This window comes from Chiroxiphia lanceolata, chromosome 6, assembly GCF_009829145.1.
Source record: "Chiroxiphia lanceolata isolate bChiLan1 chromosome 6, bChiLan1.pri, whole genome shotgun sequence".
In the NCBI taxonomy this organism is placed as follows: Eukaryota; Metazoa; Chordata; class Aves; order Passeriformes; family Pipridae; genus Chiroxiphia; species Chiroxiphia lanceolata.
The window spans coordinates 60207008-60232887 of record NC_045642.1 but is presented as its reverse complement, the minus strand read 5'-3'; the positions used below and the strand labels follow the sequence as shown (position 1 = coordinate 60232887).

At 49.4% G+C, this 25880-nt stretch overlaps 1 protein-coding gene across 2 annotated transcripts in view; it reads left to right on the top strand.

Moving 5' to 3' along the window:
- Nucleotides 1–25880, top strand: part of DAAM1 (dishevelled associated activator of morphogenesis 1) — a 95528-nt gene that overhangs the window by 37157 nt on the left and 32491 nt on the right. For both annotated transcript variants that reach the window (XM_032691208.1, XM_032691207.1), the window contains exons 3-5: nt 2708–2931; nt 15976–16065; nt 25805–25876. In XM_032691208.1, coding sequence (XP_032547099.1) covers nt 2749–2931; nt 15976–16065; nt 25805–25876 — 345 coding nt within the window. In that variant the 5' untranslated portion in view covers nt 2708–2748. The remainder of the gene's footprint in view (nt 1–2707; nt 2932–15975; nt 16066–25804; nt 25877–25880) is intronic.

Sequence of the window (25880 nt, the reverse complement as noted above, 5' to 3'; positions counted from 1 at the left end):
CAGGAGGTGGGGGCAGGACACTTAACATATGATGCTGTGTAGAACTTGTCCCTTCTGTTCTCCTTAACACAGGCCTCCAGATTGCCAGGGGCTGCTGCTTTTTCTCCTTGAATAACCAATTTCTGTAGGATTTGCAGGGAAGGAGGAGGCTGCGTAGCTGGACTTTGTTCTGACGATGCAATCTGCGCTGTCTGCAGCTCCCAACGACCTGCCAGGGAGCTGTGTTTTGATTTTGATCCATCATGTCAATGAATATTCATCAGACTTCTGAAGGTTTAATGCTATTTGCCTGGTAGCTAACATATTCCCTCTCTAACCTTTTTTTAGCCTTGGTTGCTAATAATCTACAGCCCATTCAGCCTACATTATAGGATGATTTGGTTTTTTAAATTGTTTATAGATGAAAATGAGGAACCTCAATAGCTCCAGAACTGGAAGCAGCTCAAAAATACCTTGTCTTGGTTGCTACATGACTGTCTGCTTTAAAACCCAAAATAAAACCTTGCCTTTTGGTCTGTCATTCAGACTCCTCGTAGAACATTGTCAGGAGCGTGTATCTCTGAAGAGCAGGTGTTGTTCTCATAAAAGCTTTCCATCCATTTCTGTAAGCCCAAGTCAGACCTTGTATCGTAGCAGCAGGTTTCAAGGACGAGGTTGATGTGGTGTTGAAAAGGGGATGGAAAATGCTCCCTGGAAGAGGAGAAATGGGTCTGTTTGCTCCAGACCAGCTGCAGGAGCGGGATCAGGCCCTGCTTTGGGAAGAATGTGGCTGTACCCATGGACTTGCAATGACCAGGTAACCAAACTTTGCACAGCTGAGGACACGTGGGTTGGGACAGAGCTCCTGTGCCAGGCACAAAACGCTGGGCAGCCACCAGCGTCTCCCTTTGTGCCCTGCCCCCCGTGGCTCTTTAAAACCCAAACCTTCAGTGTTTTGCTCCACGTTGGAGCGAAAGAGGTCTGTGCGCCTTTGGCTTTTTGTTTCCCTCCCTTCTTTAGGAAAGAAACTCCCCAGCAGGTCCCAGAACTCTCCTGACACCGAAGGGATGCCAGCAGGCTGCTAATGGATTTGCTGCGGTGTTGGCTGCCGGGGAGCCGTGATGAGAGAGCTTTCATGGCAGCTGAAATTCCTCCAGTGGCTGCGTATTTCTACATCCGAGATGCAAAAATGTGAAATGAGATTTGGGGCCCTTCAGGAAGGGAGACCCGCTGGACTGGGCACAGAGCAGTTGCACAGCCTGGGATTATCCTGCATGAAGACCCAGTAGCTGTTTCCCATCATTCGTGGCTCAGCAGATGATTACACCATGTGCTAAAAACATGCCACGGAGATAATTTCAAGGGTTGGATCCTCTGTTAAAGTACTGTGGGTAGAGCCTGAATTTTCTGCAAGGTCCCTATTTTGAGAGGGCTGTGTTTGCCATGCTATGGTGGTGCAACGTCTGACCCCTAGTCTGTCCCCGGCCCTGGCTCTCCACAGGGCACAGCAACTGTTTACTTGAGTGTATAAATCCATAGTTGGAGAGAATGGTTAGCTCCAGGGAGATCAGGCACTCCTCTACAAATGCTGACCTTTTTTTCCCCGAGTCTCTTCATAGCTTTGTTAATAAATCTGAGTCATCCATATTTCAGCCTTCTGCGTTAACCTTGGCTGTTTGTCCCGTCTCTTAGCATCTCAGCGTCTTGTTTCGCAGGGATAAAATATGTGGGTGTGTAGCTTTGTAAGACAAATGTTTAGGCTTTTCAAAAATTCCCCACTTTGCTGGTTGATTTGTCGCGTTAGAGTGTTTCTCCTCCGTCCTCATTCCTCGTAGGTGGCCCTCCTCTTGAGTCTCAATTTTGGGGCAGTATTTGCCTGGTCCTTGCTGTTATCAATCAGCCAAGACACATGACTCCTGCCCTGAGCTTTGCTCCCAACCTGGGTTTCAGAAATCAGCAAAACCCACGCTGAGCGCCGGCGTGAACGGTGCTGGACGTCAGCACTGCATAGGAAAATCTGAGCTACCGGCACCGTGTGATTTTTATCAGCTGAAGTCGCGTCTTGTAAATATTTACTGGAATTTCAAGTAGGGTTTATCTAATTAAGGCCAAGTAAAACTTTCCATGAAGAAGAGCCTCCCTACCGGTGGTTGCTGGTGGATGTTTAGGGGCACGTTTAAGAGCTGCGTGCAGGATATTTTCTCAGCTCTGCTGCCGTCTGTGGCTCGGGGCATCATGTACCACATGAGGTCTTCAAGGACTGAGTCACCCGTGGTGGGAACCTGGTGGCCCCAAGCACATCCAGCTGTTCCTGGCAGCAGCCTCCGAAATGTGCCATACCCGTGGAATGAGGGAGTATGAGGTGGGAGTGTGAGACAGGGACTGGCCTGGCTGCCGTGGCACGGGGAGGTTGGCGCAGACTTGCTGGGATTGGCAGCAGTGGTTCAGCCCAGGACTCCTCATCCCACGGGAGCGGTGGCGTGACCCCCCTGCCGCTGCCAGCTCTGGCACAAGGCGAAGAAAATGCATCTTTTTAATTCGCGTGGTCGTCAAGGTTGCCAGGACTGTAAACGTCAAATCTGAGCAGAAATATTTGGCACGAAAACCGTCTCCGCTCTTCCCCTCCGTGCTGAGCGCGTGGGTGGCTCGATTCCTCCTCCCCTCCGCGGGACGGGAGCGCAGCGCTGCGGGGCGGCTGCTCGAGCCTCCTCTCTTCTCTTCCCTGCAGGATCTAGTGCCCGGGAGGGAGGGACGCAGAGGATCTTGGCCATGGCCCCGAGGAAGAGGAGCGGTCGGGGGATCTCCTTCATCTTCTGCTGCTTCCGCAGCAGCGACCACCCCGAGATCACGTACCGGCTGCGCAATGACAGCAGCTTCGCCCTGCAGACCATGGAGCCCTCGCTGCCCATGCCGCCGGTGGAAGAGCTGGATGCCATGTTCACCGAGCTGGTGGTAAGTAGGATACTTTTTAGTTTTAGTTTTTACTCGCTCTTTGCAGTCTCCCCAGCCTTGGTTTGGAGTTTTCGGGCAAACTCGGGCGTGAAGGGAGCGTCAGGTGATGCTGTTGCAAGTGGTGGTGTGCTGAGCGCTGAGCTCTGCTCCTCCCTGAAGTCCTGCCAGTTTGGGGTGGTTTCTCTTTCTCATTAGAAAGCCTTAATTTCTTAGAGCAGGGGTTGGGGCTCTAATGAGGGGAGTCCCAAGCTGGTAAAGCAGGTTATCCCCTGTAGGTGCAAAGAGACTTTACTTGCTGAGCACTCAGCCTCACAGAAATCCTCAGGTGTGGGCTAAATTGAGATTTGTAAAGTCAGGATATTGTTTCTTTATCCCTCAGTTCCAAAACTTGGAAAAACATGAAAAAAATTGAAAGCCAAAAAACCTTTCGTTTTCTCTAATTTAAAACATTTTGGTGTAATATGATGGATAGTGTTCTACTTTGAGTTGGTTCAGCAGGGAAATGGGGTTTCCCTACAGTGCTTGGATACATAGAGGGAGCTGGGAGTTGTGGCACTGGTTGGTCACACCTGGTGGTATAGCACATCCCATTAGATGCCAGGCAGCATGGTTCTGGTGAACCAGGCCTCTTGGTAGAGGAGAGCTCCAGGTTGTATTATAAAGGCTTGTTTTGCCCAGACATCCTTCTCCATGGGCAGGATGAGACATCTGGCAGACCGGAACACCAGCACAGCACAGTGGGGATGAAGGAGGACTCTTCTTGTAGCAGTCCTGCAAACTGCCACTGGTCAGGTTGGGTTTGTTCAGGTGGAGTGACTGCCTCTGTCGCATGTTATTGTCCACTGGTAACTTGGCCAAATCAGGTTTTCCTGGGGAAATTCTTTCCCATGGATCACTCTCCTCATGCCCCAGCCAAAGGCCTGTTGGGCTGTGGCTCAGTGTCACCAGCCAGGCTGAAACAGGCATCTGTGCAGGAGGCTCATGTGCTGGAGCTCCACCAAGCCTGTGGCACCCTCATCTCAGCCCAGGATTGTCAAAGTGTCTCCCCTAAATTCATCCAGATGCTTCGTTCAGTGGCAGTGCCACGGGGAACCACTGTGAGTGCAGCGAGGCAGGAGCCCAGCAATCCCAGCAGGAACCGATCCAGCCCGGGGCATGCCCTGGTGTGGCCCCTCTGCTCTCCAGCCCTTGCTCTGTGCTGCTGAGATTTTTACTCTTTTCCCCCCAGCCAAGGGTGAGAAAAAGGCTCAGAGGCAGCTGCTGCTCCAGGGCATGCTGGCAGCAGGACCCATGCTGGCTCCCTGGGGACTGAGATCATATAGGGAGGGGGACAACGGGTGCCCACTGTGCTCCTGTGCAAGCAGCTGCAACCCCTGGCTCCCCCAAAACAGGCAGATTTTGACCCAAGGCAGCGCCAGGTGGGAGGGAGGGTGAAGCCAAACTCTGCCCCATGGGCACAGAAGGGCAGATTCCCATTCAGGGAAGGGAAGCTGCAAATCTCCCCCTCCTTACAACAGCTCCTTCTTGCTCTCAGTAACCTGTTGGTGTCGGGTATTAAATTTCAGCATTAGTTAAATGGTTTGGAAGGCATCCCACTGTTCCTGTATAAACCCACTGTGTAACATTTGGAAGAGAGACAGAGAAAGCACTCAGAGGTGCCGGGCTGATCTTTGCGCCTGCGGGAACCCGGTGCCACCGGCCTGTCGTGCTCGGCCATCCGGGGTGGGATGGCTTGTGCCTGCTCTGTGGGACTAAGGCTCCCTCCAAAGTCCCTGGTTGTCTCAGTCACTTGGGTTGAGGGAAGTCAAAAGGGTTGGAGGGAATCCGGAGCTTTACCACTTGGAGTTGGTCCTTGGCCAGCTCTTCTCTTGCAGCTTAATAGTGACTTTTCTGCCCCATTTGTTCCCTTTAGGGACTCAGAGTGGCAGGGATGGAGGCTATCAGGCCTGGGATGGAGAGTATCTTTGGGGACATTGCAGCAGAGGGTTTTGTCACCTGGATGGACAGTCCTTCCACAGACATCAACAACCAAGCAGGATCCTTGATTTGCAAATCCCAGCCTGCTGCTTACATCAGAGGGCAAAATCTCTTTCTTTTTAGAGCCATCCTGCAAAATATTCTCCGGGCTTCGTGTGTTTTTAAATGTGCCTGTTTGTCTGAGGCAGGAAACATCCGTAGCATGAGAAATCATTGATTGTCCCGTGCCAGCGGCAGAGAATGAGGGCCTGAGCTGCAGAGGGACATGGAGCAGCTGTGACTCCCAAGGTCAGCTAAAGGCTTGGGCTGCTCTCACGATGTCTGTTTTTTGGCCTGCTTTATGTTAGATGGACTCTTTGGATTTTAATTAGAATAGGTAAATAGAATCGTTAAATAGTTGGGGGGGGTTGTTCTGTGGCTGTGGAAGGGTTTTTCAGGAGGAACAACAGGGAAACAAACAGGGGATGTTTTGGGGGGATTTTTTTTTTTTTTAACTAGGAACAAAATGTAGCAATTAGCCTGTAGGAAATGCCTGCTATTCATCCCAGGCTGCAGGGATGATGCTCCCTGTCCCAGCCATCCGTATGCAGCAGTTTGGGGCTTTTCCCTGGCTCGGGTCAGATGCAGATGTTGTTGCTGTGGTCAGTGACTGATCACCGCTTCCTCCCAGAGGACCCTTTTCCCTTTCCCTTCCTTTCCCCTCGCCTGGGCTGAATGGTTTTTGTTGGAGTATTGTTGGGATGTCGCTCAAGCGGGCACCGGCCCTGTCTGAAAGGCTTTTCTTTGTCCACTGTCCTGCCGGGGCTCCGGCCAGGCTCAGCCACCCAGGGAGGAGCAGGTGCTGGCAGAGAGGCACAAACAAAAGCGGGGTATTTCAACGAGATTTACTGATTTGCAGCTCCTTTGGCTGGGACAAGGCTTTATGATTTTGTGCAGCTTTCCTTGCATCGACACCAGTGTGTCCTGCCTGCTCGGGTCAGCGGTGTTTGCTTCCTTGTGCAGGGGTGAGGTACCTGCCAGGCACATCCATTGGATTTAAGGAGTTTCAGGAGACATCAGTCCTCCTGTAGGACACATCAGGAGGATGGCTGTGCTGTGGGGCTGCTCTGCCCTGGTGATGAGGAAATCTGGGGTTACACGAACTGCCTGCGAACCAAGGGAACAAAGCTGTGCCATCTGCCACAGCTTCTTTCAAGAGGCTCCTGCGTATCCAGGCTAACAATACAGCATTTCTTCAAAGGCTGAAATCTTGCTTGCACGCTCAGAGAAAGCACTTGCAAAGCTCCACATAATGGTGCCATATGGTAGATCTTGCTGTAACAATCCTCTCTATTTTCCGCCAGCAACTAGACTTTCTACCAGATGGGTAAATGACTGATGTCCTTTATATCTGCTTAACACTCCTTGTCACCCTGAGGTTTGTAATGAAACTCTCTGTGTGTGGTGCTGTGCATCGGCCCCGTGGGACGTGCGCTGGGCAGGGGGATGGAATGGCTTGGTTTGGAGAGGGTACAGGAGCCCCTTGCTCTCTTCACAGTAAGGTTGGGTCACAGCGGCATCTCCATCCCAGCAGTATGGGAGAGATGCTCTGGTGACTCCTCAGGTAGCTTGGATTCTCAGAGGAGCTCCTAAGCCTGCTGTGGCTTTGCTTGCCCCTGGAGCACAAGGTGCTGCCTCTCCCTGATCCTACACCTTGCTCCCAGCCTGAATCCCTGCAGGCAGAGGAATGGGCTCAGAGGAGATGCTGTCCCAGACACTCCTCAATGCTTGTCCTCTGCAGGCTTTGAGGAAATTACATTTACTGCTCCCGATAGGGCTTCTCAGACTTTTCAGCTCTGACTTAGTGACACAGAAGAAATTTGAGCAGTCTCCATCTAGCCCTAGCCCTGTATCCTCCCTGTGATATGCAGCAGCTCATTTTTGACCTATGCAACCAGCGCAGGTAACCTTCCCTGTGTCCCTCCACCCAGACTCCAGCAGCTGACAAGTTTTCAGAGATCTGGGGAGGTGGCTTCAGGAGTTAATTGTCTTCAGCCCCCCAGGCTCAGGATAGGAGCAGACCCTTGCCCCTTACTCACACATGGTCTCCAAAGTGCTGGGCTTTATGCCTTCCCCTCCCGCGGTGTGGAAGGCTGCTGTATCCCTCCCTGCTGCTTTATGAAGTAGCGGAAACTTGGGAGCCTGAGGAACAATAAAAAGGTCTCTGGCAGCTTATAAGATTTATCATAGCATTTGTTTTTGCTGTACATGGGGCAACCGATGCATTTCATCCTCGCCGTTCTCTGGATGCTGTGAGTTGGGAGGTAGATAGGAGATAGCATCCCCTGTCAGAGACATTAATTCTGTTGCCTTTGGAAAGCTTCATGATGGGCAACAGGTCTGTGGCTCATCAGTGCTTGGGTAGAATGCTCCATGTGTAACTGTCCCATGGAGCCATGCCATCCCTTCCTCTCATTGTGCCAGGATGATTGCTATTTTATATGCTGCTGGAACAGGGAGCAGAGAACAATCGCAGTGTGAGGAGAAATTGGTGGTGCAGTCAGTATGAGTGCTATGTGTCAGTAACAGCACCAGGTTGGGAGCTCGTTGCTAGTGATACCCAGTTGTACTTAGGAACTTCAGTAATGTGCTTTTTCCCCGGTATCTAATCCAATAAGGAGAAAGTATGAGGTTTTGGGCCTTGCAAAACAACACGGCTTTTAAGTAGCAGCTGAGGGATCAGCTGCAAAGCCAAGCTTTGCATTTCATGCTTGCAGGTCAGCTGTCTGTTTTGCTGCCTGGTCCTTGCAGCATTAAGGACTTCAGGATTTTGAGAGCCATTTCCCCTATATCTGCAAAGAAAAGCATGTGGTTGGTACCTAGAAAAAAAATGACAATTTGCTCTCGAGTCCTGGGCAAACTACCCCTTTCTGCAGAATCTGTCCAGGGCCAGACACTCAGTGTGAGGTTCCTGATCCCATCCCACTGCTGTCACCCAAGACCGAGCTCCCTTGGCTTATGAATCACTTTTAAGGAGGAAAACCAAATGATTAAGTAATGCCTGCTTTTAAATTCACTCTTCACTGGGCTGCCCAGGTTCTGCTCTTTGGATGTGAACAGCCTGGACCTGCCACGCTCCCGTCCCAGCCCGCTGCTCGCGGCGCTGGTTTTCATCACCTCGTGGAGTTAACACCCTCAGAGATAATCTCTTAAATGTATGTTTTGATGGGTAAGCGTTTGATAGAGAAGTTGCACACCTACTTGGTGAGAAAATAAGGGTTTTCTGCCTACACGGATTCCCCGGCCCTGAATGAAGCAATCCACCAAGGAACGCTATATTTCAGCTGAAACACTCCTGTAATCGCAGTATCTGTTACAGCTGCAAACTAGTGTGGGGGTTTGCCCAAAAACCGTGTTGTTCCCAACTCGTAACGTTACAAAGGAGCCGTGTTAAAGCACAATGTGAACCCCAGCTGAAGGCAGAGAGAACATAAGAAACCCCTTTGTTTCCAGGAGAAGTACAACCGAAGTGGAAAAATTATATGATCTACCTGCTAAATGCTTTCCACTTTGCACTTCGTAAAAGAGGAGGCCACATCCCTGGGAGGTGACTGGGCAGCTCATTTGGTAACTCACTGGTGACCTTAATTGGGGCATTAAGATTTTTTGGCTGGCACTTGCTCAGTGTTTCTGGCACAGGTCACCATGGAGTCCCAGGCCCTTTGGATGGGGAATTTGCTCCAGCAGCAGTCTTCTTCCTGACTGCTCAATGGTTGGGTGGTGGTGTTGGAGGATTATGAGCAGGATTGAGCAGCACGTGAGTTGTGATTTATCATCAACCTCAGCTGGAAGTGTTCCTGCTGGGAATAGTCTGTGCTTGCCTTGTATCCATTTGCAGGTACAAATGGAAGCTGTTCCTACCACTGTAGTATCTGTTGCTGGCAGAGTCTGGGTGTTCCTCAGCGTGGGAACATCACCAAGGTCAGCTTTTGGCAGCCGAGGCTTTCCACAGCCCTGCAGGCAGGATCCTGCCTGAGCCCCCCAGTGGACCTAATTCCCATCAGCTCCAGTGTTCAAGTCCACACTGTTATTTACAGAGATCAGCTTCCCTTTCCCTGCAACACCCAACATCTCTAAGCCAGTCTGATGCCTGCTTTGCACTAGGCACCCTGCTGGATGTCAGACCTCGAAATCATAGAAATCACAGAATGATTTGGGTTGGAAGGGACCTTAAAAGATGATCTCATTCCAATGTCCCTGCCACAGGTAGGGATGCCTTCCACTAGACCAGGTTGCTCCAAGTCTCATCCATCCTCTGTCAGAAGTCAGCTCCTCTCAGGGACACTCTGCTTTGCACCTGAGTAATATCTTTAAAATGTCTTTAGAATGCCAGGCGTTACTAAAGCCAGGGCTGTGGGGGAATAAGGATCACTTGTGTCCCACCCAGGCCATGTGTGTGCAAGGAGTCCATTTCCATCTTCCACTGCTCATCAGCATCAAGCTGTAGCTGCCTTCTGCTTCCCATGGCTGTGTCCTTTGGGTCCCATGCACACAGTGGTACATCGCGGGAAACTTCCAGGGTCAAGTTGGTGTGGGGCTTTGCAGCCTCTAATTCCCATCCAGCACCCTTCTGAAGCCCTTCCCAGGGCATTATCTGGGGAAACCTTGGCATGGTTTAGCCCCAGACCAACCATACACAGCTTCCTTACATGAGATATCCCTGTCAGCCACATCTGTAGCCACACTTGACCTGTTGACTTCACTGCCAGCTTCAGTAGCTCTCAGGGGTGCCAACAGCAGAGGCAGTATCTAAAAGCTGACTGAAAAGGGAGCTGCTGCCTTGGTTCTCTAAATAGGTGAGAAACTCACATCTGAAATATTATTTGTTTGCCAGCTCTGTGCTTTATTGATAGGAGATGCATCCACCAAAGGACAGTCATCCCCAGCTCTGGTTGATTTGATTTAATCCATTTTAGCTATCACAATAGTAAATAATGGGCTGATACACTTTTTTGTTGTTGTTGTTTTCAGGGTTTATGTACGACTGTGTGGAAAAAATGCACTGGTGATGCACCTGCAGGGCTTCTAGGTCTGAGTGTGCTCTGCAGGGTAAAACTGTGTAGATCAATAACTCAGGCTGGAAAAGTATCCTGGGTTAATTAAAATGGGAGAAAGGTTTTCCGGATGAGGTCAGTGAAAAGGTCACAGGAGGCCAAGCTCAATAAATAAAGTGAAAAAAAAAGTGTATATGACGTTATAGATATATATCAAAACAAAAAAGAATGAGAAACCTAAGTAGATACTTCTCTTAGAATACACTAGTATTAAAATATAAACACCTTTAAAACCTTTAGCCTATTAAAATAATTAATTGAATTAAATAATATTAAAGAATTACATGCTGTCTGCCTCAGTTAGGTGTTTGAACTGATGGGAGCATGAACCAGCTGCAGCTGGAGTTTTATTGAAGAGCTAAATCAGCTATTGATGGTCATAATCTTTCTGTAGAAGAAGAAAGGAATACATTTTTTATTTATGTCTGTCCAATGCTTTCAGGTCAATAACTGAGCAGGGTGGATTATGGTCTTCTCCAATCTGGGACTAAAAACTGAATGTGGGAAGAGGTTGACTAGGCATAAGCACTTTGAAGTGCTTCCACGTTATTCCTTGTTGCTGCTACTCATTCCCTTGCTGTAAGCAATTTCCTTTATTCAGGAAATTCATTACATGATAAAGGCAAAATGAATAATAATCTTCTATCTGTTATGCTTATTCATTAAGAAATATGAATAGTTGATTTTTGTTCGTGTTCTGTAATTGCAGCTGCAGGTTCTCGTGGGTGAATTAAAAATACACAGTGATAATATTAGCAGGGGTTGGTTTGTCTGAGGGGTTGTTTCTAAGCTCCAGTGCTAGGGAGGAGGCGTTTTTATTACTAATACTAAAAATAAAAGACTTTTTTTTAAAAAAAACCCTGATATAAATCTGCTACACTGAGAATTCTAATTGCCCAAGTAAAGCTGCAGCTAGAGGAGCTCCTCCTGCAGCACAGGATGCGTGTGAAGGCAACTGCTTGTTCGCACTGTAACAACCACTGATTAATATGTCTTACTTTTCAAGAAAACAGCTTAAAAATAACATAACAAGCTTCTGAGGTTTGCTGTGTGCCAGTTGCAGGGCTGGCAGGGGCAGGAAGGCAGCTGCTCCACCGGCCGTGCGGGCAGTGCCGTCCCGCGGCGGAAGAAGATTAGATGTGGAACGGGGGAGAAAATGCTGATTGCCATTTCCCTTGACACCACAGCGTTCTGGGATAAATCAAATTGATGAACTTGGGGAAGAATGCCTGGAAGAGAGTGAAAAAGTGATATGACCCCTGAGAAAGGAAGCCGATGCAGGCTTCAGAAGGCCATTATTTATTGACTTTTTAATTCCCATGCTAGACCAGCTAATGCCAAATGTTGCCAAAAAGTTCCCACTTGGTTTTTTTTCTTGCCATTTTTTTCCTTTTTAAAACAATCTCGGAGCTCTCAGGCTTTAATTGAGGATGCAGGAGATCTTGCCTTTACGTGCTGTAGTCTTACAGAAGTTTCTAAACTTTCTGCATCCATCCATCAGGAGTAAATTCACTTGCTCTTTGTTACGTTGATCATTTGTTGATCCAGTGCTGTCTTTCCATACATGTGTGTGTATATATGCACACATGTATGTATATGTAAACCCAGAGAGAGAGAGAGGGGTTGTGGATGACCCATTCCTGGCAGCGTTCAAAGCCACATTGGATGGGCTTGGAGCAACCTGGTCTAGTGGGTGGGTTGAAACTGCCTGATCTTTAAGGTCCCTTTCAACACATGCCTTTCTGTGATTCTATATACATATATATGTATGTATATATAAACCCAGAACAAGCCAGCAAATTTTAATTAATCATGATTTCAATTATGGCAGTGGATGACCCCCCCACCTCCCCCATGTTCTACAGTTACACAATTTGTCAGCCAGAAAAGTCCATTAGATTTAAAGGTTTTTCATCTTTTTTTCCTACAACCTCTAAGGATATTTTGGGGTTGCAGATGCATGTATAGGAAGTTATCCCATATTTAATCTCTGCTCTTCAGCTGCTTCTTTCAGAATGTTTGATGGCCTGAAGGACCTGTGGGATGTAGGGGAAAATCCCATGATGGTCTTTCTAGGGTGTTGTGGACATGGCTGGGCAGCACTCGGGCTCACCCAACTCCAAGAGCCCATCCTGGAGGTTGTTTCTGAAGTCCTAGGGGGTCGTTTCTGAAGTCAAGAGATTTGCAGCATCCTGCTGCCTTCCTGCTGTTGCCCTCATTAAAGTCAGCCCATGGGAGATGCACATTAAAACATCCATTGTGGTGTGAGTGAAGTGGCAGGTACAGAAGCTTGCACTGAGGACCATGCTGTGAGTCTGATGCTGGACTTGATGCTTTTCCTGCTGGGAGGGCCAAACACTTCTTCTGGTGGCTGTGCCTCCCTTTTTGGCTCAATCTGGCATTGCCAGGAGGTGGTGGGGGACTACAGTGGCTGCAAACCAGAGAGGTTGTGGCATCTCCCTCCTTGGAGATACTCAAAAGCCATCTGTACATTGTCCTGGGCAATGGCTCTGGTGGCCTTGCTTGATCAGGTACTGGGTCCAGGGGACTCCTGATGACCCCAGGCTCCCAGTTGCCAGCTCAGGGAGGTACAGACCATTGCAATATCTGCCCCTGAGTGCCACTGTGTGTCCTCCAAGGGAAAGGTATAGACCACTTGATAAGAACTTGTTTGGCCCATGGGATTGTGCTCACAGTGTGCACATTTTTAAGGTAGCTTTAGGAGGACAGTGTGGGATCACCTTCAGTGGAGCTCGTTCTGTACTCAGAGAGAGGGGGAGGTTTTCTTGGCTAGAACAGAGGGCCATCAGCAAAGCAAACTGTACAGAACTGTTGTACCTCCTAGAAATAGAAACTACACACAGAGACTCAAAGCTCCCCTATGAGATTTTTTTGAAAACCATATTCAAATGAAGATTTAATGTGGAAACATGTTTCCTGATGTAAAGGTGAATAGTTTAACTGTATGTGATGAATATTTAAGGGTAGTGTATCTCCTTCCAGTAAAAACACTCTGGGCAGAGACTTCCTTTTGGTAGCAATATGAGGCTGTTATTTTACGTGCCTTTGACCCGATTCCAAAAAAATACTAAAAATAGTGAAGTTGGCAGATTCTGACATGGGAGGCAGCCAGGTGGAAGGGGCAGAGCTGTGAAAGGGGAGGCTGAAGTAAAGGCTGTGAGGGTGATGGACACTGACCCACTGTTTATCTTCTCGCTCTTCAGCAGCCAACATCGCACACTGTAGCAGGAGTCCTTGGACTGCAAATGGCCCATAAAATGAATTGCCAGTTAAAATCACCTAATTATCGAGCTTGTGATTATTAATTGAAGGCAGATATGGCTTTGAAGTTCTGCACAGCTTCTCTGCTTTGCAACAATTCCACTGTGCGATTTTTAAAGCCTTTATTGGAGCTGCATTTGTATGGTGGGTTGTGAGCCCCTGGAAAACTGCTGATGTTCCTGTCCTCTCTTGATCTTTTGGAGTTTGAAGGGCAGTTTCTGAGCAGCCTGCTTGGGGGCCAGGGAGCACTGAGATACACATCAGTGAGCATAAGCAAAGAGCTGGAGGTGTCTGCAGGGAATCCCCATGCCCCTAAAACCAGCAAAGACCTGACTCTTCACGGTTGAGTCACTGTTACGGCTCAGGATAACAGTCGTTACTCCCTGTTTGATTATGAGGATTTTCGTATTCACTGGGTGCCACACAGTATTTATTTAAACACCTCTCCCAAGCATCCTGCAAGATATCATTAGGTAGGTGTTGTTGAGTGATGCGGGGCTGCGATGACTGAACATGTTAGAGCTGGGGCACAATGAAATGTACTGTGTGAGACTCAGAAACATTTCTGCACCTTTTTTGGATGTGTTTGCACGTTGTCATGTACCAATACCTAATATGTTCTTCTGCTTTGTCCCTTCTTGCTCCCGCTTAGGCTTCAGCTCAGTTTGGATTTTTTTTTTCCCTTGGTTGATAAATCTTTGCGTTTGCTCAAGATGTCTTTTTAGGGTATGGGTATTTTGAAGGTTTCAAAAAATATTTTCCTAAGGAGCCACATACAGATATGTGTGCCTGGTGCTTTCATGCCTGATTATCAGATTCACATGGCCAGAAAGTGGGGTCACAATGGAAGCACTATCCTGCACTCACTCAAACTTGCCCAAGGCTGGGGCGGAGGTTGGTTGCTTGATATGAATCTCTGACCTCCCAGATTGTAACAACATGGAGAGGTTTGAAAATGGCACTCTTTGGAGGAGTCTCTAGCACAGATTCTCCTCCCTGGGTCCAGGAGAATGAGGTGTATCTCGCATTGGGCTCAGGCTTTCCCAGTCCTTGCTTTTTTTCCCAGTCTCTGTCACAGCAGCATGTTTATTTCTGTTCTAAGGATGTCTTCCAAGTCTGCTTCCAGAGCTCCACCAGCATCAGCTTTGTGCAGCACAGTGGTTTTGAAGAGTCAGTCAGTATGAGGGGGAAAAAGTCAAGGAAAAGGCAGAGCTTCTCCATGCATATACAATGGAAAAAGCTCCACAACACCCTTCCTTTTGAGGAGTAATTTCATCAAGAAGTGCAATCAATACCTGCAGTGGATATATAAGCCTTTCCGAGGTGTTGCAGCTCTCTGTCACTGGGTGTTGTGCTGGAGGGCCCTGGGTTTGGGTTACAAGGTAGCTGAAGGTTCCCTTCCCTGGCTTCTGGGTGCAATATGAGCTTCGAATAGATCAGCTGAATTTCTTAGTGGCCTGCAGGCTTGCTGATGCAGAGACCCATCTTTTCCCAGAGGTGTCTTGCTCAGCCTTCCCCAAATGGGACTCTGATGGGCGTACAGGAGCTACCAGCTTTAATTGATAAGTGTTACTGTTCAGGCATGGAAACTTTAACAGGTCTCTTTTTAGTTGCTGGCATTAAGGGTGTAATTTTTAATGGGGATCCCCTTACTTAAATCTGCTGTCTGGGTGGGATGAGTTGGCTGGAGGCCATGGCAGGGCTCTCCTCATCCTTCTGCAGCATCTGCAGCGTCTCCAGCATCTCACTGCAGCCCCAAAACCACTCCAGCATGAGGTTTGTCATCAATGGTGGTGATTTTAAGAGACATCCATGGTTGAAAGATCAATGTTGGCTTTAGCAACGAGCCTCTCAGCCCTGCCTGAATGTTTTATTTAGTTCCCTGATAAAAGCTTTGACCTACATCTAGCACCAGGAAGCGATGAGGCTTTGATAATACTCGGGCATCCCAGCGGAGGGCACACTGCTAACCAAGCCTCCAAGTTGCAAATGGATGTGTCCTTTAAAACAACATCAGATAAACCAATAAAGGCTTCAGTCAGTAAACAGCTTTATCTCTGCCAGGCAGTACGTGATCCAGTTTTGATGGAGAGGATGTACCTCTTTATGAACTGTAGGTATTAGGAAAAAAGCTTTCTATTTTTAGTTATGGGAAAACAAAGCAAAAGCCAAAGCACCTGCAGTTTTTGATGATATGAGTGTGTCAGTGATGGAAATGGGCTGGACCACTCGGGGTGAGGTGCTCAGTGAAGCAGTGATGTTAAAATAGAAAGGTCTTGTTTGAATTTTCCTTTGCTGTACATGTCTTAGATGGGGTCAGTCACCTGGAGTCTCAGTCCTCTGTGTGAGGCAGTCTTGTGGGCAGCTGTGATGGCTTCGCGGATGTCCTTTCCAAAACACTTGCAGTCTTTAAAAGCAATGAAGGTGCTGCCTGGGAGGAACAAGGGAAGGGAGTTTGCAGCCCTGTCCTCCCAAAAGCCCATATTCAGGGGAAAGTCAGCAACAGCAGGATGGGAATTAGCATCATTTCCCTGACAAATTGGGAGTCACGGAGCGATCCTGTGGGATCACTGTTGCACTATGGTGTGGACCCAAATTGATTTACACTGCTTATCTGGGGGGTTGTGTCTGTGCCATGACCCCTTTGTGTGCTCATGTTGCATGTTTTGTGGTTTTTTTCCCCCCTTTCCAGGATGAACTTGACCTCACGGACAAGCACAGAGAGGCGATGTTTGCGCTGCCGGCGGAGAAGAAGTGGCAGATCTACTGCAGCAAGAAAAAAGTAAGAGACTCATTGGGTCCTGAGCCTCTTCCCTCTCATGCAGGGTGGGGAGGATGTGTGGGGAGGGACACATCTCTCTTGGGATGCCAGGTGGTATTTGGGGTGTCACAGAAGTGTATCTGTTCCTCAGGGTGACTCTGGGAAAGGAATGTCTTTGGTCTCTAGAATGCAGAGCCCTTCCTCCCCAGCCCATTCGGGCTGGAGGAGGTGTCACCACACACTGCACCGGTGTCCCCCACCCCATGCTCATCCCTGCCAGCACAAGCAGAGCCACATGGAGCTCTGTGGGCTCTCAGGTTGGCATTGCAGGGGCAAGGTGCTGCTCCAGTCACCGTTTGTCATGGCCATGCTCTTCTCTGCTGATGTCTGGGAGCCCAGTCACAGCCTGCCCAAAAGCCTCCCCCCTCCCCTGGGCTTCCTGTTTGCTGCCATGAAACAGGCCTGGGTGTCATTTTTTGTCCTCTCACTGGCTCTTCCCAGAGGATTGCACAAGTGGAAAATGCTGTTGGGGAAGTTGTGCAGCACAGCCTGCGAGGAATTTGGCCTGGGGGCATGAGGATTGCTTTTAGAGTACAGCCGTGTTACCCCTGGGGCATTGCAGGGCTCCTCAGTGTAACTGAGACTGTGCTGATTCAAGAGTCATGGATCTGTCTACTTAGCTCTTGGTACCACAGGCTGCCCACTTGCAAGGTGGCCAAAATCACTCTGTTTTTCCTTGGTAAACTGAATATTTTTGCTCCTGTATGCTGGCGCAGGAATTACCTCCAGATATCTCTGTTGGGACCTGCATTACCTCCCAGCCTTGGCCAAAGCAGAGATCTTGCAGGACATGACACTGTGGGGAGAAATGTGTCAGAAATCCTCAAGGAAGGATGCTGAGGCCTGCAAGGGAAATGCCCCCAGTTGTAGGTGTGGACCAATTGGAGCAGGTCCAGAGGAGGCCACGAGGATGATCCAAGGGCTGGAGTACCTATCCTGTGAGGACAGGCTTAGAGAGTTTAGGTTGTCCAGCCTGGAGAAGAAAAGGTCTGGGGAGACCTTAGAGCTCCTTCCAGTGCCTAAAGGGGGATTGTAAAAAGACTTCATAGTAGGGTAGTAGGATAGAACAAGGGATAGAAGTTTTAACCTGGAAGTTTATTTAGAGTAGATAAAGGGAAGAAATTATTGACTGTGAGGATGGTGAGGCCCTGGCACAGGGTGCCCAGAGAAGCTGTGCCTGCCCCATCTCTGGGAGTGTTCCAGGCCAGGTTGGATGGGGCTTGAAGCAACCTGGTCTGGTGAAAGGTGTCCCAATGGCAGGGGGGTTGGAACTAATTGATCTTCAAGGTCCCTGCCAACCCAAACCATTCTGGGATTCTGTGGTTCAGTTCCCAGATTTGATGCTGTGCCCCTAACTTGGCTGCAGGAGGTGTCTGGGCAGTGCTGGTTCACTCGAAGGGCTCTCACTGCCATTAATGTCTCTTTTCTCCCGCTGTAGCGATGGCACCAGATTTTCCAGCCGTGTTTTAGGCCAAGAGCAGGCTTACCTTGCTCATGTAGGATTAAGTTTTAAGCCTCTCATAAATACCCCTGAAATCCCTGTATTATTGTTAGACAGAGGCCTGCCATGCCCGCAGTTTAAATCGGAGGGGAGAAGGGATGTTAACAAATTACAGGCACTGGTCTGGATCAACAAGAAAATGGGCAGGGGATGCTCGCTCGTCACTGCCTGCCAGATGAGCAGAGCCATGCTCTGGTGTGTCTGGATAATGGGAGACAACATAGACTTAAATCAAGCAAAGCCCTGTAATTATTATTGTGAGTGGAGATTACCTTCTATCTAATCTCCTGAGCAAGGGTTTAGATGGAGCTGATGGTGGCTCTTTCCCGTTTCAGAAGCTCCTGGTGCTCGTGTTTTTTTTTGAAAACTGAGCTGTGAAACTCTGTGCTCACGGAGAGGGGTCAAAGGAAGGAGCCACAGAAGCACCCTGTGGCATCCTCAGAGGTCTTCAGAGTGGGCACCCATCTGAGGCTGGATTCTGGCTGCAGTTCTGCTCTGGTCCTCATTCCTCTGGCTGCTCTCAGCTGCTCCTTCCCTACTAGTGATGCCATCTCCATGATCTCTAGAGCATACATGCCACTGCTTGCTTTGATGGAGATGTGCTGGTGGAGGCAAATTTGTTTCTTCTGCTTTTTAATTAAAAATGAGCAAGACCATATCAATGAAGGTTTCAGCAGTGGAGGAAACCAGGAATTACATGGGCTGAAGAACATGTCTCTGTGCATGGCAGGCTCTAGGCAGTCCTGCCCCTGTGTGATGAGAACTGGTGAGCAGTAGGAATGCCAGTTGCTATCCTGGCATCTTGTGGTAAATCTTACTCTTGTTCTTGTGTTTCTGTGGGGACAAATCACCTACGTGGTAGCCTGGCATCGAGGAGAGAGCTGGACTTCTCTTGTAGAGAGCAGTGTCTGCATTTTGGCCAGGGGAGTGGAGCTGGGGGCAAGACAGTGGTCCTATATCCCTGACTTGGCTGCAGTCTGAGTGGTGGCAATTTGGGATGTCCAGGATGCTCCCAAGCCCTTTGGCCCGCCTGTGTTTAGCAGCAAGTTGTTGCTTGAGATGCTGGTAACACCCAGTTTCACCTGGTAAGACCCAGCGGGCTGGCAAAGGTGGACATCAGTCACAGGCAGCCGCCTGACTTAGCAGCACTCCAGAATTATCCCCTGAGCAGTTTTTGCTGTTTCCTCTGCTGCGGATTTGGCTTCTGCTTTGCTGTCAGTGTCATCCACCACACTCAGCTCTCCAGAGTGCATCCCAGATGTTGCATGTTTTATATATTCCCATGATAGGCAGGATCATTGAGAAAACGAGACATTTTGTTTTGCTGGGTTGTCCTGGAAAGGGACCTGACAGCACCTGGCCTTGGCAGTGTCTGTTGAGAGGAAATAGGGGAAAACCAGCTATTCCCCAGGCGTATTTCTTTCCCTGGAATATTCCCCCCTGGCCTGCAGCCCTGTATCCTGGTTTCTCTGCCCTGCTAGCAGCTGTTTTTATCCCAGCCCACAGTACTGGCTTGGCAGGGTGGAGGCTTTGTCCTCCCTGATTCTCCATCCATGGAGACACTGGGTCTGATCCCAGCCCTGACCCTGCTCAGAGCCGGGGGTTGCTCTGGATGAGCTCCTCATGGTCCCATACCACCTGCACCCCCCTGTGATGCTCGGGGGGGCTTAGAGATGAAAAGCATCTCGTGATGAGGGCTGGTGAGTCTGTCGGCAGCAACCCGGGCAGGAACTGAAGCCTGCACTAAATCCAGCAGCCGTGCAGTGCTCGGGTCAGGAGAGAGATTTAAAGATTATTGGAGAGACCTTCTTTGAAGTCATCAGCCCCCTCTACGCCTGGAATAAAGCAGGGAAATGCAAAGGCAGAGATGCATTAACAGCGGGATGAAATCTGCTTTTAGAAGTGGTATTTCTGGATGATGACTCGTTTCATACCTCATCCCAAAATACTTCGCTCCCTGCTGGCTCCGCTCTCCAGGAGAGGATATTGCTCGGAAGCGCAGGGAGGAAGCAGGAGGGCTTCCAGATTTACTGTTTCTTTGGCTGTGGGTTTGCCTCGGTGGAAGAGGGCTTCTCAGGATGGCCTTTTTCCAGAGGCCACGCTCCAAAGGGAGTTAATGATTAACCCTTTGTGCTTAGTCTGCAACACCTCTTGTCTGCAGGAGGTTTGGCTCCTGCCAGCCTGTGTACGTCATGTCAAGCTGTTATAGCAGCCTGATGGATGGTTTTTATGGGCCTGGAAATATGGGTGGATGCAGGGTGTTCAGGTAGAAGCTCAGCATAAATAACCAGGTGGAAGGTATCAGTAGTGAAAACCAGCTCATGCTGGTCTGGCTCTGCCCCTCTGCCTTTGGATCCAGCTGAGCATCTCTAAAGCCAGGGTAGAGGGAAAATGACCTGCAGGGATGCCAAGTGATGCTGTGCTCTTTAAGCTTGTGTTGAAAACCCGTTGGCATCACTAACACTGGGCGCATCGCTCTCAGCAGTGTTAAACTGTCCCCTGCAAGCAGAACTTGCTTCTAAAATTTCCTCAGGCATCAGTTATAAAACCAGGATCCCTTTGCAGCAGGAAAAGGCAGCAGTGGTGCTTTTTCAGGGGAGGATGGGGAAAAATGTGATAAATAGGGAAATGAATGATGGCTCTCCAGTAATCCTCTATTTCCCAGCCAGGCAGTCTCTTTCCCCTCCAACTGCGCCTTCCACCCACTCCCCCCAGAGAGCTTCCCTTTCCAGCTCACTCTTCCACTTGTCCTGCTCAGTCCTGCAGCTTGTTCGTGGGGCTTGTGTTCCTATTTCCATCATTTAAAAAACATCAGTTCTCTATATTTTTGCTGCAGTAGCAGAACTAAGAGCGAAAGCTGGCTAAGGTGGCATGCAGGGGGAGGAGAATAAAATAGCTTGGCGTTTTGCCGTGCTCCTGGGTCACCTGGGATGGATGAGAAGGATTTCATGGCCTCCAACCATCCAGATATACCTGCTGTTATTGCAGCAGCAGGTTGAAATACCATCTCTGGTGTCACTTTCTCAGGCTGACCGAGAGAAACTGGCTGTTTGCATGGCTGGGGGGATTCACTAGGAAATGTTTGTAGTTTTTGTCTTTCAAGGTAATTCCCTTTTTAGTTCCAATCACAACACACTTTTGTTTAAGCAAGGTTTTTCTCCCTCTCCGGCCAAAAAATGCATCTGTTAGCAATCTTTTTGGATTTTAAAGCGAAGCTTTTCAAACAATGAACCAGCTGACTACGAAAGGCATCTGGTCATGCTGTATTTGCTTATGGGGAGCATAATTTTTAAACCCTGGGAAAAGCGTACGAGGGCATGTGTGTATTTTTAGAGGAGAGGGTATAGGAAGTGTTAGCATATGGAAAACTGGAGTGGGCTGGGCTGGGCTGGTTCAGACCCTGAGATCCCAACTTGGGGAGAGTCTGATGAAATTCCAGCCCTTTGCAGCTTGCCTCCACAGGGAAGCAGCTTCAGTTGAACCATTTAGGTGGGTGAGCTGAGCAGTTGGAGGGATGAGGGAGTCCTGAAGGGCTGTTGTGGGCCCAAACCTCCACCAGCACGTGCCTGGCCAAGGTTTGGCTGTGTTGGTGGAGCTGGGTTGGATTTAAATGTCTTGTGCACACTGCAGACCCATTGTCATTAAAACCCATCCATGCCACTGCTTACTTCCTTTTTGACATTGCAGACAGTGTCCAGGTGGATCATCCACCACTGGCAGGCAGGGAGGAGTTGCCAAAATGTGGTTGGCTGCCAGCTGCTGCCAGCTTTGCCTTGCTCTGCCCTTACGTAGCAGCAAGGAGGGGTGAGGAACACTGCAAAATAAAAATTATGTCAGGACAATGTGGAAAAATGAAGGGTGTTGTTTCTGGTTTCGCAGCAGGTGTCAACTGAAGAGGATTTTTTTTTAACCCCTTGCTGTGACTTTCCTGAAGTGAAGTTCTCCTGGGGCAGATCAGCCTTGCAGGTTGTGCCAAGAGGGAGGTGAACCATCAAAGTCATAGAATCATTAAGGTTGGAAAGATCTCTAAGATCATGGAGTCCAACCTTAACCCAGCACTGCCAGGTCCACCACTAAACCATGGCTACAAGTGCCACATCCACGCATTTTTTGAACACTTCAGGGATGGTGATTCCACCACTTCCCCTGAACAGCCTGTTCCAATGCCTGACCACATTGTCAGTGAAGAAAATTTTCCTAGTATAAGCCTCTCCTGGCACAACTTGAGGCCATTTCCTTCTTGTCCTTGATATCAGTTGATACCTGGGAGAAAAGCCACCTGGGAGAAAAGTCACTGAAGGGCTCCCTGGGGTTTGCTTGGAGCTTGCTGCTCTGAGCCAGCCCTTTCCTTCTGACTGGTTTCACCTTGTGGGATCTGAGTGTGTTGGACATCATGTGGGTGGGGAAATCAGCCAGCCACCATCTGAGGCTCAGTTATCCCAAAGCAGCTCCAGATCCATCACCACCACAGGAGCTGTGAGTGTGGGAAGGAAGCTGCTGGATCAGATGGAGATGTCACCTGCAGACTGGGCATCTGAAAGATATCACCAGAAGCTTGATTTGGAAGCAAAGCAGGTGTGACAAAGCACTGAGGAGCATCACAAGTGTCTTTCTCCCCACAATCATGGGGACACACTGAGAGGAGAAGAGTGCATTGCTCCCAGAAGCTGCATTCCTACAGGTCAGAGTGGCAGGAGATTGTGGAAATGCACCTTCCAGGTGTCAATAACAGTGCCCAAACATGCCTGAGACCAGCCTGAAAACTACTTTGATCTACTACTGGCTGAGCCACCACCTCCTCTGTCCCATGGCTGCTCACTGGGAAGAGAAGGACAGTCTGGCTGTGGAAGCTGCTGACACTCTGAGGGGAAGGCACGTAGGCTGTGAAAGTGTCAGGCATGTAACCAAGACATGACAGGGCTGGGGAGCATGGAATCTCCCCAGGAAGAGCAAAGGGGTGTCTGGAGCTGGCAGATCCGTGACCTTTGTTTGGAAAATCTCCTGCTAATGAGGCATCTTGACTGGGCGCTGCTTTCCTGGTGGCACCCAGCCCTGACAGAGGGGATGGAGCTTGTTTATTGGGCTCACATCACAACAGCTCCCTGCCACTGCCACCCTGGAACAAAACAGTCAAGTGACAGCATTGTCAGCCCCACACATGGAGGAAGGGACAGCAGAGGTGAGGAGAGGGCATGGTGACACTGGGGCTGCAGCTGATGGGATTTGTATTTTTTATTCAGGCCCTGGAAAGAAGAAGTAGGTGGGGGTAGCAGGTGGGAACAAAGTGGGGGACAGAGCAAGGATTGCCCTTGGTGGCACAACTTTGGCATTTCCTAATTTTTGCAGCAGAGCACATGCTGGTGGCATTCGGGGCTGCTTCCCAGTGGACAGTGAGGGATGTTGACGCAAATGTTACAAAAGAGAGGGGATACCTGTCCCTGCACTGTGCAATTACAGCCATCAGCCTGCCTCTAAAAGAGCAGTTCACACTTGGCTGCCAGGGGAGCTTGGATCAACCCTCACTTCTGTGCTGCTTGAGAGCAAACACAGCAAAGACCTTAACCCAGCCCAACAAATAAGGAACTGGGAGATGTTCATTTCCGCAGTGCCGGCTGGGCAGGATGTGGTGGAGCACCCTGGAAAGCTGACACTGGAGGTGCTCAGCTGTGTGTGCCTGGACATCCCTCACCGAAAGCAGGCTGCAAAACTCACATCCCCAAAACCCACCGTGGGTGCTGGGAAACCATCTTACAAATTGACCCCTTCAAACCCTGATGCCTGGAGAGGTTCCTCCCTCCTCCTGGCTGAGCAGAGCCTTGTGACTCACTTCCCTCCAGGCTGTCGCTTTGTCAGGAGATTTCTTTACCACCAGGAATACACCAAAGGACACTTATCAGTGTGCTGTAGACCATTAGCCCCAGTAATTACCACTGAACAACGTCCTGCAGCGAGCAGAGGGGAGGGAAGCCCGTGCCCTGATCTTTGCCTGCTTTATTGTTCAGTCCCCCTTTGCTGGGAAGCTGCTTTCCGAGGAGCCTGCCCAGCTGCTCATCGGAATTAATGAGGTTCTGCTGCACTTAATTGAGAGCACTTTCTAAATTGGGGGTTTCAGGGAGGAAATGCAAGAGCCCGAGGGAGCCGAGCAAAGGGAAATATTTATAATGCAGCACGTTAATTATAAATGAGCAGTTTAGCCAATTTTGTTGTTCAGCCTCCCTCCCGCCCCCCGGAGACCTTTATTTGCTCCACCGCTTCTTTTCAATCCTAAAGGAGCAGCAGGTCCGGATCCCTGCCTGCCTCACAGGTGTTCACAGCACGTGGGAAGGTCCTGGGATATGGGATGACCCATTCCTCAGCATGGATCTCTCTCCCTGCGCCAATCTCCTGGCTGGGTGCATCTGGACACCTCTTGATACTGTGGTGTGGTGAAGACCTTTCCCAGTTGGTGCCTCTGTTGGGACCACTGCTCCTTACAAGAGATGCTGATGGTATCCTGGGGTGATGGGGAGGACCTCCACTGACATCTCCAGGAGGTGATAGGACCATGTTCAAGGCACATGTGGGTGTCCCAGCTCCGCTGTCCCCTGGAGTACCATTTGCATGCCAGTCTCTAAAGTGAGACAAAAAAGCTGGGAAAATCAAAATGCCCACAAGCTTTGTGCAGAGCCTTCCCATGGCGTGGGATCTGATGGATCTGGAGCATAAGACAGCTCGGAGGGGTGGGCTGGCACATGTGCACAGGGCTCAGCTGAAGAACTGGAAAGACCCGGCTGCCCGTGTCAGACAGGATCGACACCGAGCAGACAGGTGGCCTGAGCCTCACCTCAGCTGCTTGGCACCTCTGAGGCACTGTGGGGGTCAGGAGAAGTATGAAAGCAAAGGGCAGAGGTTTGCAGGCCCCTTGTTGCTCTCAAACTCCTTTTGTCCCTACTCTGGAGCCAGGCACAGTGAAAGCCAAAGGTCAGATCTGTGGGCACAGGCTGTGCTGCCCGGGGGCGAGTTAAGTCTCATCTGAATTACCTATCCTTGACTCCGTGTGTCCTCATCTTGGCAAGCTGCACCTTGAGAAGTTTGGATGCACAAACATTTCCAGCATATACCTCTTAAGCTGTGGTAAATATTTGGGACTCTGCTCCTCGGGCTCGCTGAAATCAGCCGGGAGATCGGGAGCTGTCTGCGTGCACAGACGTGGGGGCAGATGAGAAGGTCGTCCAGCTCCCACCATCGTAGGCAGTCGTGGTGTAGGATGAGCTTTGCAACCATCTCCTAAGTTAGGGAAGAGTCAGGCTCAGAACTGAAGAAGGTCTGGGATTTGTGTAGTATTTGTTGACTCCAGCGTAGACCTGTGTGCCATTTCTGCTGTGAAACCCTCTTCTTCTTTCGATATACATTTTTTAGGAAAATGTAGTGGGGAAAAGGGTTGATTTTGAAGTATTCCCTCAAATTCTGCCTGCTTCCTGCAGACCCTGGGGACATGCTGCATTAGTTATCTGAGCTGGGCTCAGAGGTCCTTCAGTCATGTCCTACAAGAACAAGGTAGAACCTGTAAACCCCTCATGAGTAACGACAGATTCAGGGCATTGTAGACCAGGATGATCAAATGAGGAGCTGCATCATTCAGTGACAAAGATTACAGGCCCAGAGGTGACATCCTTTAACAGGGGACATTGCCAGGTGTGTGTTCCCTCCTAGTGACTTATGAAGCCCCCAGAGGAGTTGTCTGTTGTGCTTGGAGTCTCTCTTAGGATGTTGATAAGAGTGGAGCCTAGTTCATGTCTCGTTTAAACACTCTTCATTGCTTGTAAAAGACTTTTTTTTCCCCCTCAAAGCATATTCATCAAGGCTTGGCAGCCAAAGCTTCAGGGGCACTGTAGAGTTGAAATGAGAAGTTCGGATATAAAATTTCAGTGTGGTTTCTCTGAAGCTGATAGTCACAAGACTGATGCAGTATCATTGGGGCAATGTTTGGTCACAGGCAGATGGTGTAATCATATATAAAGTTTGCTAGTTCAGTAAATCAGATAATGTTCCTATAGCTGGAGCTGTCAGGGGTGAGCTCAGAATGTAGAAACTCACACATATATAACGTATTGCAAGAGCCAAAGGGCTCTTTAGAGGTGGTTGATCATGAAGGGCAAGGAACGTTAACACTATTCTACTAATCTTCTGGTTTTGTTTCACTTTTTTATCCCCCACCAGGACCAGGAAGAAAACAAAGGAGCCACCAGCTGGCCAGAGTTCTATATTGATCAGCTGAATTCAATGGCTGCTGTAA